The sequence below is a fragment of the Myotis lucifugus genome, unplaced genomic scaffold (assembly GCF_000147115.1).
Source record: "Myotis lucifugus unplaced genomic scaffold, Myoluc2.0 scaffold_185, whole genome shotgun sequence".
In the NCBI taxonomy this organism is placed as follows: Eukaryota; Metazoa; Chordata; class Mammalia; order Chiroptera; family Vespertilionidae; genus Myotis; species Myotis lucifugus.
In genome coordinates, this window is record NW_005871233.1 from 2052610 (window position 1) to 2066591 (window position 13982).

Below are 13982 nucleotides of genomic sequence, written 5' to 3' on the forward strand. Positions count from 1 at the left end.
TGTTTTGTGACATGTTGAGAGTGGGGGCTGTAGAAGAGGGCTCTGGTCTGGGCTGTCTCTTCCTCTCAAGCAACTGGGAAGTCCCCCAACCTAGGCAGCTAGCGTTGGTTTCATGGAAGCAGAATCTGAACAGGCAAGGAGAGTCCCCAGGTTTCCTTTTTGTCATCCCTGTTCCTTCTCCCAATGCTGTCTTCCCTGCCTGTTTGGAGTTATAACAGTAATTTTGTCTCTCTTTTCCCCTGATGCTGACTTGGACCAGAAGGGTGGGGCCAGAGAAGCTGAAATCCCCTTCCCTCCCTGGTCCTATAGCTTCCTGAGTCACATTTCCTGCATTTCTTTCCTCCTCTTGTCCTGTGAGTCAGAGTCCCAATATCCAGCAGGTTTAAGCCCCTCCCTCCCTGGCTCACTGAAACTGGGTGGGGAAACTGAGGTCAGGAGAGGGCCATGGCTGAGTGAGTCACTAGAGCTCAACTCTGATGCTTATACCCTCCCCTTTCAAACTCTACTGACATAGTTCATCAAACAAAAATGTAAGCCCCCAGAATCCCCCATGTTTATGTGAGCTGGAGTGAGGCAGAGGCGGCCATGTTTGGAGCCAAACCCCAGCCCCTCTAACTAGTGCCTGAGGCTGGCACGATTGTTGCAACAGCCAGCACATAAAAATGGGTTTGCTGTTATGGCAGTCTCCAAGATATATTTGGCTCCTGTGATTTGCCAGGACCCAGGTTCATGACCTACTTAGCTCTGATCACCTGGCCAAAAAGGGCACTCTTACGCAGTCTACCTCATCTTCTCTATGCGTGTGGAGTCCAGGTTGGCAGCTTGGTGAGAATCAGCAGTTGGCATCATGGCATCCCTTAGCCCCTCTCCCCATCCACCCACCTCCAGAATTTCATCATGGGTTGTTGTGCTACTGGCTCAGAAGAATCAGAGATGTTTATGTTTTGGTAAATAACTGTATGAAACTCCCCGATCCTGTTGGGAATCTTAAGAGGGAGGCTCAGATGTGCCCTCCTATATAAATTGCTCCTCCCCCAGCCCCCAAAACAGCATGGGCTCTAAATCTTTAGCCAGGAACAGCAATGACAGTTAAAATGTATGGAACACTTTATACATGTTAGGTGCTATGCACAGTTGTCTCATTGACTTTTACTAGAGTCCTATGGTGAAGGGGTTTTTACTACCCCATATTGAACAGAAAAGGAGACCAAGACTCAGAGAGGTTAAAGGACTGGCCTGTGATTATGTTAAGCTAGGTCATGGAGACAGAGCTGGGTTTTTCTAATCCAGGCAACTTTGCCTGTTAAACTTGTGCTCTTACTTAGTATACTCTGCTGGGACACAAGAGAGGGTAACCTGAGGTCGGGGGATCCTAGAAAGAACACATTATACACACATAGACACCACTATCTTCAGGGGGACCATCTGGGTTCAATTGTGCAGGTATTCATTGGGTCCCTGCTATGCCTCAACTCTGAGCCAGACTTTTCTGATCTGGGCAGGAAACTAGAAGTTCCATCCCCACCCCTCATCTGTAGCCCCAGCTGGGCTCACCCCAAGGGGCCTGAGGCTGCACAAATTCTTTGGACCAGTTCCACTGCTTACTGATGTTTCCCAGTCATGGGAGGCCCACCCTCCCAACACACCACCACACGGACACATAAACACACATTTCCCTAGGGTCCACAGTAGAACAAGGTCCTTCATTGAGCCCAATCCTTGGGGCTGTTCTGTCACATCCCATGGCAGTACCAGAGGAGAATCTGTGTCCCTTAGCCGTGGGGTCCCGGCAGTACCCTGGGGTGGGGGAGGGACTAGACAAGGCTTCTCTCTGTCCCAGATGCTTCTGGCAACCCTGAAGGCCTAAACAACAGTGATTGAGAACATCAAGATAGGGCTGAAAGGGCAGGCTGACTGCTGGAGAATGGAGAAAAACACCAATCTTTGAGTCACATACTGAGTGCTTACTATGGGCAGACTGTCAGGTGCTTTCCATTTCATTGTTTCCCTAAATCCTCTTGGCAGCCCTATAATCCCTCTTTTACAGAGGAAGCATATTACCCATGCAACTGGGTGACACAGCTGGGATACAAGTCTTTGACTTTGTCCCTAATTTTAATCACTATTTTCTCTTCCTCTCATCAAGAACTGAAAACCCAGGGACTAAGTCAGAGAAATAAAGTGTCAGGGAGTTCCTTCCCATGTGATTCAGTGCCAGATGGAGCTGGGAGGACTGGAAAGGTGAAGGCTCTCTGAAGTCAGGAAGGCCTATCTGACCTTGGGAAGAGCCTTAGATCTGGAGATGATCTAAGAGACAGCTTTGTGGTCATGGGAACTAGTTCAAGAAAAGAGACAGATTGCCTGGCCGGTGTGTCTCAGTGGTTGAGCTTCCAGCCATGAACCAGGAGGTCATGGTTCAATTCCCAGTCAGGACACATGCCCAGGTTTCAGGCTCCATCCCCAGTAGCGGGTGTGCAGGAGGCAGGAAATCAATGTTTGTCTCTCATCAATGTTACTATCTATCCCTCTCCCTTTCTCTCGCTCTAAAATCAATAAAAACATTAAAAAAGAAAGATTTTTTTTTTAAAGAGAAGAGACAGATGGAGAGGATGAAATTTTCTAGCCTTGAGTAGCAGGTCCTAAAGGGAATCTGCAAAGCCAGGGACAGGGGGGAAAAAAAGATACCTGGCATTGGAGAGATAGTAGAGGGGTATGGGTGAAGTTCCTCCCAATTCTGGAGGCAGGCAGCCCTGGATTTGGATCTTGGCTCTTCCCTTTGGGGAAGTGACTTCACCTTTCCAAATCCATTTCCTCATCTTCAAGATAGGGATGCTAAAACAGGGTTGGGTTGAGGATGAAAAGCAAGTATGTTCTTAGCATAGAGTCTGGCTCATAGTAAATGCTCAGTTATTACTATTACTAGAGGCCCAGTGCACGAAATTAGTGCATGGGGGGGGGGGGCTGTCCCTCAGCCCGGCCTTATGCCCTCTCGCAATCTGGGTAGGGTCCCTAGGCCTGGCCGGCGATCAGGACCTATCGGGACTTTCCTTCCCCTGGCTGCCGGCAGCTGGCCCTGCCCCTGCTGCTGCCACTGCTTGCCATCTGTGCGGCACTGCCCCCCCACCCTCCCCACCCCCACCCCCACCCCCACCCCTGCCACCGGTCAGTGGGGTGCAATAGCTGGTCAGCCCCACACACCTGCCACAGCATCACTGGCCGGTGGCCTGGGCCTCCCTTTGTGGGGTGATTGTGGGGTGATGGCAGGGCCCCCCAACTAAATCGCATTGCACCCGCCTTGGCTGGCCTGGCACCAGTGCGTGTCATAGCATGGTCATCCGGAAGGTTGTCTGGATGGTCGTTCTGCTGTTTGGTCGTTCAGTCAATTTGCATATTATGCTTTTATTATTATAGATTGTATACTACAGTAGTCCCCCCTTTTATCTGTGGTTTTGCATTCCATGGTTTCAGTTACCCACAGTCAAACATGGTCCAAAAATAGTCAATGCAAAATTCCAGAAATAAACAATTCATAAGTTTTAAGTTGTGTACCATTCTCAGTATCATGAATAAATCTCACACCGTCCCACTCCATCCCACCTGGAATGTGAATTGTCCCTTTGTCCAGTGTATTGTGTTGTATACACTGACTACCTCATTCGTCACTTAGTAGCCATCTTGGTTATCAGATATTTTGGGGGAGAGAGACCACATTCACATAATATTTATTGCAGTATCCTATCTAATAAAAAGGGAATATGCTAATTGACCCTCACAGTGTCGTAAAGATGGCGGTGCCCACAGCCAATAAGGAGGGAATATGCTAATTGACTGTCCCGCCCTCAAAGATGGCGGTGCCCACAACCACAAGATGGTGGCGCCCAGTCCCCTCAGCCCCACTAGGGTGGCAGGCACTCGGCAAGGCTAGGCCCGCCCCCAGGCAGGTGCAGCCACTCCGCGCACCTACCTCTGGAGTCCCCCAGTTCCCTCAGCCCCCCAGCCACTCAGGGCCGCCCCGAGGCGCAGGCAAGCCTCGGATGGCGACTGCCCAGCCGCCCAGGGCTGGCCCGAGGCTTGTGCTGCCCGAGCGGCAGCAGCAGAGGTGTGATGGGGTGTCGCCTTCCCCTGATCACCGGGTTGCCTCCCACCCCTGAGGCTCCCGGACTGTGAGAGGGGGCAGGCCGGGCTGAGGGGGGGACCCCCTTCTAGTGCATGAAATTTTATGCACCAGGCCTCTAGTACTGTTAGAATTCTTCTGTTATTATTGTTGCTAATCTTTTACCGTGTCTAATTTATAAATTAAACTTTATCATACTATATATGTATGGGGGGAAATAGTATATAAAGGTTCCATACTATCTGTGGTTTCAGGTATCAACTGGGGGTCTTGGAAACTCCATGGATAAGGTGGGGGATTACTGTATTAATGTTCTATTTTGGTCAGTAATATGGGCATAGCATGAATTGATAATCTGAATAAATGGATGAATCCATGGGCACTTCAACAGGTGTTCTCTAGGAAGCTTAGAGCAGAGAGTCCCAGGCCAAGAAAATGTGCAGTTATATATGGCCAGGAGTTGGGAGTTGTGTGTGTGAGTCATTTTCCCAGAGCTACAAACTTAGGCAGAATTAGAAGTTTATGTGAATTCCTAAGCCATAGATTTCCAAACAGGTCATTAAAAGAAAGAGAGGTGCAAAGGGTTTTTATGCAAAGTTCCCAGTGGCCAGGTGTAGGAGACCTGAGGTCCTTGGAACCTTAAGCCCTAAGGAAGTTGTGTTGAGACACTTCAGATGCAGGGCTCACTTGAAATCCAGATGCCTAGAATTCTGGGGCTCTCCTTATATACATGCTTATTCCCAGCCTGTCTGTTTCCTGTGCTGGGAGTTGGCTGTGCCCACTGGGTATTTGAAGGGAAGGAACCATGATAAGATATAATAACTGATCCTAGAAATAACAGCTAATGTTTACTAAGGACTCACTGTGTGCTATGGTCTCACTTAATTCATAGCAGCCATGCCAGGTAGGAATGATTCTGAGCCCCACTCTACAGATAGAGAAAGTAGAGCTCAGTGAAGTGATTACATTTGCCCAGAGTCTCATGGTCATTAAGTGGGAGAGAAGGGACCTAAGCTATGTCTCTACCTTTTCTTTTTTTATCCTCACCCAAGGATATTTTTTCCATTGATTTATTTTTAAAGAGGGAGTGGAGGGGAGGGAGATAGGGGAGAGAAAGGGAGATATTGATGTGAGAGAGACACATCGATTGGCTGCCTCCTGCTTGCACTGCAATTGGGGCCAGGGATCAAGCCTGCAACCGAGGTACATGCCCTTGACCGGGAATTGAACCTCTGACCTTTTGGTCTGCAGCCAACAATCTAACCACTGAGCAACCGGCCAGGGCTGCCTTTTCTTTTTCATGACCCACCTAACTAGAGTGCTAGCTCTGTTGGTTAGAGCCACCTCCTTTGCCCCTTTCCAGGACCTTACCAGTAGCCCAATAGCTCATCTCAGAACAACCTTGTTAGATATTTGCAAATTGTTGCCTTGGCTGCAGGTATTAGCTCAATTGCTCAATTAGCAGAGTTGGCCCCAGCCCTTGATCATTATCTCTTTACTCAGGTATTGGTATTCTTGGACCTTTTTTTTTTTTTTGCCCTGTCAGCATTACACGCCATCCTCTACTCTATTGAGCTAGTCATGGAAGGGGTAACAGGGTTTTTTTGTTTGTTTGTAGGTTTTTTTCAGAGGAAAGGAGAGGGAGAGAGAGAGAGAGAAACATCAATGATGAGAGAACCATTGATGGGGCTGCCTCTTGCACACTTCCCACTAGGGACTAAACCTGCAACCTGGGCATGTGCCCTGACCAGGAATCGAACTGAGACCATAGATCAACGCTCAACCATTGAGCTACACTTGCTGGGCTGGGTAACAGGGTTTTCAAGGAAGATAGACCTGTAACAGTTCTCCCAAAGCCTCCTTTTATAACCAGCCTGGGGCCTTATCCTTAGGGAGCTCTCTTCTGGGTCAAGGGGGGAAACCTGGCTCGTCTCCACAGGACAGACTCAGGTCTTCAGACTGTGGGGTTGGGAGGAAACATCACCATGGCATGGAGTAGCCAGGAGAGACTTCTCAGAGGAAGATAGGTTTTGGCAGTCATAAAAGACATAGAATTTGGATAGGAGGAAAGAGACTGTTGTAGGATAAATCCTTGAATCTTAGCTTGAGTGGAAGCTTAGATGAATGTGGCCTGGAGAAAGGCCCAGCGAAGATGGGGATATCCTGAGTTAAGTCTTTATCTGGAGTGATAAGAGGTAAGGAGTGTCCTGGAAATGATGGTGATGTAGGGTTAGGAGTTCTTGAACTTTAGTCTATTGGTGCTGGTTACCATTGTAACCTCCTGGTCAGGAACATGGGTGTGCTTTAGGAAGATAAATTCATCTGGGTTTATGGGACAGGTTGAAGGGGGGGAATGTAGAGGCAGAGACTAAACAACAATGAGCATTTATTAAATAAAAGGTGTCCCAAAATTCACGCAAGAAGTAATTTTGATAGAAAACACAGGTTTATAATTAAAAATTGTAAATTTTTTATTGATTCATAAAGTATACAGTATAGGGTTATGTATGGAATAGTATATCGGGTAAATGGCCTCCACGGCTTTGCTGGCACACACGCACTCTTTTGTTGAAATTTTCCATGACCGAAATGCGGCTGCTCAGGCAATAACAGTTAATGGTGCTCGCTATCGCAACATGATAATCCAGTTTTTTGTGCCGTGGAGGCCATTTACCCGATATGCTATTCCATACATAACCCTATACTGTATACTTTATGAATCAATAAAAAATTTACAATTTTTAATTATAAACCTGTGTTTTCTATCAAAATTACTTCTTGCGTGAATTTTGGGACACCCTTTACTAGAGGCCTGGTGCATGGATTCATGCACCAGTGGAGTCCCTCAGCCTGGCCTGCAGAGATTGGGCCGAAAACAACTCTCCAATATCCCCCAAGGGGTCCTGCATTGTGAGAGGGTGCAGGCCAGGCCGAGGGACCCCACCAGTGCACGAATCTGTGCACTAGGCCTCTAGTATGCATATAAGATCTTTGGTTAATCTCTTCCCACCTTCCCCACTTGCCCCTTCCCTCTGAGATTCATCAGTTGTTCCATGTTTCCATGCCTGTGGTTTCCGCTCCTGCATTGAGCATCTGTCCCCTGGTGGTCAGTGCACATCATAGCAACCAGTCAGATGGTTGCTTAGGCTTTTATATATATTGATGTTCTGTATCCCAGGCCACTTTCCATTCTTTATTAACTCATTGAGTCTCAAAGCAACACTGTGAATTGGGTGCTGTAATTGTCTCCAAAATTTTTTAGGTGAAGAAATCAGTGTTAGTGAGGTTTAAGGTGACATGCCCAAGGTCTAGCTAGTAAGTTGGGGGGGTTATACTATATGATTCTAGACTCCAAGCTTTTAATCACTGTCTTCTCTCTTTTTTTAATGTTTTTTATTTTTATTTTTTTTAATATATTTTATTGATTTTTTACAGAGAGGAAGGGAGAGGGATAGAGAGTTAGAAACATCGATGAGAGAGAAACATTGATCAGCTGCCTCCTGCACATCCCCTACTGGGGACGTGCCTGCAACCAAGGTACATGCCCTTGACCAGAATCGAACCTGGGACCCTTCAGTCCGCAGGCCGACGCTCTATCCACTGAGCCAAACAGGTTAGGGCAATGTTTTTTTATTGATTTTAGAAAGAGAAATAGAAACATCAGTGATGAGAGAGAATCATCAATCAGCTGCCTCCTACACGCTGCCCACTGGATATAAAGCCTGAAACCCAGGCATATGTGCCCTGACCAGGAACCATGACGTCTTGCTTCATGGGTCGAAGCTCAAACATTGAACCACATCGGCCAGGCGATCACTGTCCTCCTAATCAGGAAGGAGGCTTTTTTGATATGGAAAGTGGGTAGGGGCCCTCAGATAAAGAATAAGAAGAGTAGCCTTAGCCAATTTGACTCAGTAGATAGAGCATCCACCCACGGACTAAAGGGTCCTGGATTCCATTCTGGTCAAGGGCACGTTCCTGGATTGCAGGTTCGATCTCCAACCCCAGTCAGGGCATATCTGATTGGCAACCAACTGATGTGTTCCTCTCACATCGATGTTTCTCTCTTTGTGTTTCTCCCCCCTTCCTTCCATGCTCTCTAAAAACAGTAGAAAAATATCCTCAGATGAAGATTAACAACAACAAAAAAGTAAGAGTAGGCCTTGGAGATAGGGAGCTCATATCAAATTCTGAGCAAATTTGGGAGCTACAGCAGGTTTTTCGAGAGTAGGAGTGATGGAACCAGGAAAAATTACTCTGGAAGCAGGGTGCATATGTTTGATCTCACCTATATAAGGATCAAGGTTGGGTTCATGAAAGAAGGGAGAAGAGATTGGAGCTGAGGGAGCAGGCTATAGGTCCCTCTCCTTGGGTTTATAGGAGTTCGCCACTTTGGCTCCCCTAACATTCTCTCGTCTCCTTTGCAGCCATCGTCAGCCAGTGGCAGCAGGAGTCCAAAGAGAAGGTAGTGTCTCTCCTGCTGTCCCATCTGCCCCTGCTTCAGCCACGCAACACGGAGGCCAAGTCGGAGTACATGAGGCTGCTACAGAAAGTGCTGGCCTACTCGATCGAGAGCAATGCCTTCATCGAGGAGAGCCGCCAGCTGCTCTCTTATGCCCTCATCCACCCGGCCACCACACTGGAGGACCGCAACTCACTGGCCCTCTGGCTGAGCCACCTGGAAGAGCGGCTGGCTAGTGGCTTCCGCACCCGGCCCGAGCCCACTTACCACTCTCGCCAGGGCTCAGATGAGTGGGGGGGGCCTGCAGAGCTGGGCCCTAGGGAGGCAGGGTCAGGCTGGCAGGACAAGCCACCCCGGGAAAATGGACACGTTCCCTTCCACTCACCCAGCTCTGTGCCGCCAGTCATCAACAGTATTGGGAGCAACGCAAATGCAGGTGATGGGGTAGTGAGTCCCAGGAGGTCATGCCTACTTGAAAAGGGACAGACTGGGCTATCTCTTTACTTGCTCTGTGGCCCTGGGAAAGTCACATAACCTCTCTGGGCCTCACCTTATGAGGGAGTGCAGAGGTGGTGAACTGGCATTCCCAGAGCTATGTCTGACCTACAGATATGTTTTGTTGAGCCCAGACTCAACTTTGATTTTATTTGTTGTGTTTTTAAATAAATTTGGTAATATAAGAAATCGAATTTTTCCCTAAAAATCCACATTTTAGCTTCTCTTGAAAAGTCAAAAGATCTGGCAGCTCAAGGCCTGTATTTCTGGTGGCAACAGTAAGATGGAATTTAACATTGGTCATCCCTTTTACACCCTACACATGTGCCCCAGTCAGCCTCTGCCTCCACCACTATCCTTCTTTGGTGATATCTGATACCTGCCTGGCCTCTGAAGGCATTAAATTAATGACATAATCTGAGGTCCCTTCTAGCTCAGACATTCTGGATTTTTGTATCTGGCCTCAGATTAATGCGTTGTGTCTATGAAATGTTTCCAAGCCTGTTCATTTAAGCTGTAACTCATGCTGCTGTGCATTAGTAATAGTAAGTAACATTGTTGAGCATCGACTATACTTAATACTTTTCACACATGATCTCATTTCACCCTCATTACAACCATATTATTATCACCATTCTACAGATGAGAACACTGAGACCCAGGAGGTAAAATCATGTTTTCAAGTTCACACATAGAACAAGTGGTGGACCTGGCCAAGGTTCAGATCCAGGGATTCTTCCACCTGAGCCTGCCTCTGATCATTGCACTGGCCTCCAACTAAGTGGTTTTGAAAGGGCTCTCTTATTAAGCACCCTGAAGGCTGGGGTGAGCAGGAGGAGCTGGTATTACAATGAGTTTTTGAAATGTTAGTTGAAATGAACAGGATAAGAGAGTGATATTTTTAAGGATTGGTAAAGTAACATGACCTGACTCAAAGCAAGAGGTTTCTAAGATCCTCATTGTGGGGGGCATTGGTTAAAGCAGGCCAGGAAAGAGTGGCAGTGACATGTCATTCGTGCCAGTGGATGGGGTGAACCCTGGGTCTCTGGTGCCCAGCTGTATGGCACCTAGCACACAACAGTTACCCCCTGAGCCTCTTTCTTCTCCAGTTAAATATGTATGTTCTGGTAGCCTCCCTCCTCCCTCCCAGGTGCTAGTGAGAATCAGGGAAGATAGAGGGATAGGGGGCATTTCTAGGAAATATAGCAAACCAAGGTGTTTTCCAGTCTCAGAGCATGACAATTTCTGGGTCCAGGTTGGGAGGATATATTAATGATAATTCTAGTTAAAATATATTAAGTGTTTAGTCTTTGCCAAGAGCTGTTCTGAGAACTTTATACCTATGCATTCATTAGTTGTCACAGAAAAGTCATTTGTCCAAGGTGGTGTAGCGAGAATTTATTATTATTTTGTTGTTGTAGTTGTTAATCCTTACCTAAGGATATTCCCCATTGATTTTCAGAGAGTGGAAAGGAGAGGGAGAGACAGAAAGAGAAACATCCATGTGAGAGAGACATATCAATTGGTCCTCTCTGCACAGGCCCGGACCAGGGCCCAAATGGAGCCTGCAACCAAGATACATGCCCTTGACCAGAATCGAACCTCTGACCCTGCAGTCCGAAGGCTGATGCTCCATCCACTGAGCCAAACCAGCCATGGTGTAGCCAAAATTTAAGTCTAAGCAGACTAGCTCCATAGCTCATACTTTTTTTTTTTTTTTTAATGGAAGGGAGAGAGAGATAGAAACATCAATGATGAGAGAGAATCATTGATTGGCTGCCTCCTGCACGCCTCCCACTGGGGATCGAGCCCACAGCCTGGGCATGTGCCCTTGACCAGAATCGAACCCGGGACCCTTCGATCCACAGGCCAACGCTCTATCCACTAAGCCAAACCAGCTAGGACCATAGCTCATACTCTTTTTTTTTTTTAATTGATTTTTTACAGAGAGGAAGGAAGAGGGATAGAGAGTTAGAAACATTGATGAGAGAGAAACATCGATCAGCTGCCTCCTGCACACCCCCTACTGGGGATGTGCCCGCAACCAAGGTACATGCCCTTGACCGGAATCGAACCTGGGACCCTTGAGTCCGCAGGCTGACGCTCTATCCACTGAGCCAAACTGAGTAATTAAGTCATACTCTTAACTACTGTGCTACAATGGCTCCACCTAAAAGTGATCTCCCGAAGATACTCATACCTCATTAAGAGGAGGGTGCCCATACATTTCTTCTCCCCATGATGGGGACTGCAGGTACTGCAGGACCAAGCTGGAACAATATTGGATGGGGGTTTGAACCAGAAGAGAGAAAGGAATTGGGCATTCCAAATAAAGAGCACAGCATGATTTGAAGGTATGGGGGTGGCAGATTGGAGGAGACAGTATGAAGACAGGTCTGGCAGGACTTGAGAGGTGTAAGGATTTAAATGAGTAATGGCAGCAAACATTCATGTTTACCATGTGCCTGCCCCTGTGCCAAGGACTTCATAGAGAAATGGAGGTGGGGGGCAAATGAAGTGACTTACCTGGGATCATGCAGTTAATAGGTGGCCAAGCCAGGATTAAACTCAGGTCTGTCTTGACTCCCAAATCTCAGCATGTTAGGGCCACATGGCGCCGGGGGCGGGGGGGGGGGGGGGCAGGTGTGAAGGATAGGCTGAAACTTTTCAATTTCAAGCAGTTGCAGGAAACCATTTAAATCTTTTTGAGTGGGAAGCAAGGATTGGCCTGTAAGGGAAGGCACAATAGGTTTGGGGTGCTGCCAAGGACAAACCAGGTTTCTTGGAGAGAGAGAGGCCCTGGAACTCTGGCCAGCATTCCTGTTTTTATAGTTTTCAGTTTTCATGCTGTGGTCAGCCTCCACTCTATTGTAGGGCCATGCAGGGCTGCTCAGAAACTGCACAATCGCCCTAGCCAGTTTGGCTCAGTGGATAGAGCATCGGCCTGTGGACTTAAGGGTCCTGGGTTCAATTCCGGTCAAGGGCACATGCCTGGGTTGCAGGCTCCATCCCCAGTGAGGGGCTTGCAGGAGGCAGCTGACCAATGATTCTCATCATTGATGTTTCTACCTCTCTCTCCCTCTCCCTTCCTCTCTCTGAAATCAATAAAAGTATATATATTTTAAAAAAGAAAAAGAAACTGCACAATCATTCCAATCAGGATAGTTTCCTGCCCTCTCAGTCTTCCCTGCCTCCTTGGCTAAGAAGGGAGGAAGGAAGAGGCCAAAGGGATCAAAACAGGTGTAAAATAGCCGGTATTGAGGGTTCCCCAGTCCCTCAGGGCCCAACACGTGCCGTTTTCTTCTGGGAGTTCAGAAGGAACCCTGAGCAGAGGACCTTAGAGGTTATGGGCAGGGGTAGAGCTGGCTTAGGGAGTGGGTAAGTACACTGCCCTCTGCCTCAGGTGACGTCCTGGCTAGGAGCATAGATACTGTCACAGAGGGGGAAGGTGCTTTGGGGCCTATACCAGGCTGATCCTCCTTTCTGGACTGGTGTCAGTGGAGCGCTGGCAGGAATCCCAGCCTTTCCATCTTATGCCTTTGCCTCCCAACTCTGGAAACTGGGGCAAAGGGCTTCAGTTCCCTGGGCTTTGATATTCTCACCTACCTAGGGTGAGACATTTGGCTTTGTTTCCTTTCCTTTTAATTGTATTTGGGATACTCCAGATTCCCTGTGTCTAGCTCAGAGGCCATGTTCGCACCCTTAGGATCATGGGTGCCCCCTTTTGGCCTTTAGGAAACTTTGAAGACTCCTGTATATTGTGCCCTTACTCCTGATCCTGGGGGTGCAGAAAAGGTTGCCATCCTATACGAGCCCAGAGTCCAGTGTGAGAGAGGCAGGCTAGTGAAGTGGGCAGTAAGTGCAGGGCTTGAGGCAGCAGCAGCTCAGGGGCCCAGAGAATACAGAGGGCCCGGCCAATGGGTCTCAGTGGTTGAGCCTCAACCTATGAACCAGGAGGTCACAGTTCGATTCCCAGTCGGGGCACATGCCCAGATTTCGGGCTTGATCCCTAGTGGGTAGCATGCAGGAGGCAGCCAGGTCACTGATTCTCTCTCCTTGATGTTTCTATCTCTTTCTCTGAAATCAATAAAAAATATATATATATTTGGGGGTTGGGGGAGGAATACAGAGGAAGGACTCCCAGAAAAAGGAATTCAGAGGGAGGAGCGAAGGCTGAAGTGGCTGGCAAATAAGGGTGGATGAGTGGTGAGCTAGACAAAGGGGATAGCATGTGTAAAGGTCTGGGAGCTGTGGGAATATACCCTATCCTGAGAATGGTAAAAAGTCAAGTTGGATTCTTCTTCCTACTTCAAAAATGGAATGGATGAATGGAGGGTTTGCAACATCTGTGGAAGATGGCCTGGATTCACCCTGATTTGGGCATAGTCTAAGAAAAATCTGTGGGAGCTGGGGAAGCCCAAGGATATGGCTGTTGAGCGCATAGTTTATGTACTTCATTCATTTACTTTACAAGTACTTCTGAAGAAACTCCTCTGCTTTAGGCCCCACTGTAATTACTGAGTATGCAGTGCTATCTAGGACAGGATAGATCCCTGCTATCACAGGTTATTGCATCAGGGGCATATAGTTAATAAGCAAGTAAACAAATAACTAGATAAGATCATTTCAGGTTGTGATAGGTAGTGTAAGAAAGATAAGACAGAGTAATATGATATGGTAACCAGAATTGGTAGGGACAACTACTTCATATTGAGGGTTCAGAGAAGGCCTTAGAAGAGATGACACTTGCCAAACCGGTTTGGCTCAGTGGATAGAGCATCGGCCTGCGGACTGAAAGGTCCCAGGTTCGATTCCGGTCAAGGGCATGTACCTTGGTTGCGGGCACATCCCCAGTAGGAGGTGTGCAGGAGGCAGCTGGTCGATGTTTCTCTCTCATCTATGTTTCTAACT

The 13982-nt window shown here is 47.8% G+C and overlaps 1 protein-coding gene across 3 annotated transcripts in view; it reads left to right on the forward strand.

Moving 5' to 3' along the window:
• SAMD4B (sterile alpha motif domain containing 4B) overlaps nt 1-13982 on the forward strand; it is a 41038-nt gene that overhangs the window by 17164 nt on the left and 9892 nt on the right. For 2 of the 3 annotated variants that reach the window (XM_014462622.2, XM_006096702.3), the window contains exon 3: nt 8542-9012. The exons of the other annotated variant lie outside the window; for it this stretch is intronic. In XM_014462622.2, coding sequence (XP_014318108.1) covers nt 8542-9012 — 471 coding nt within the window. The remainder of the gene's footprint in view (nt 1-8541; nt 9013-13982) is intronic. 3 annotated transcript variants of the gene reach the window in all.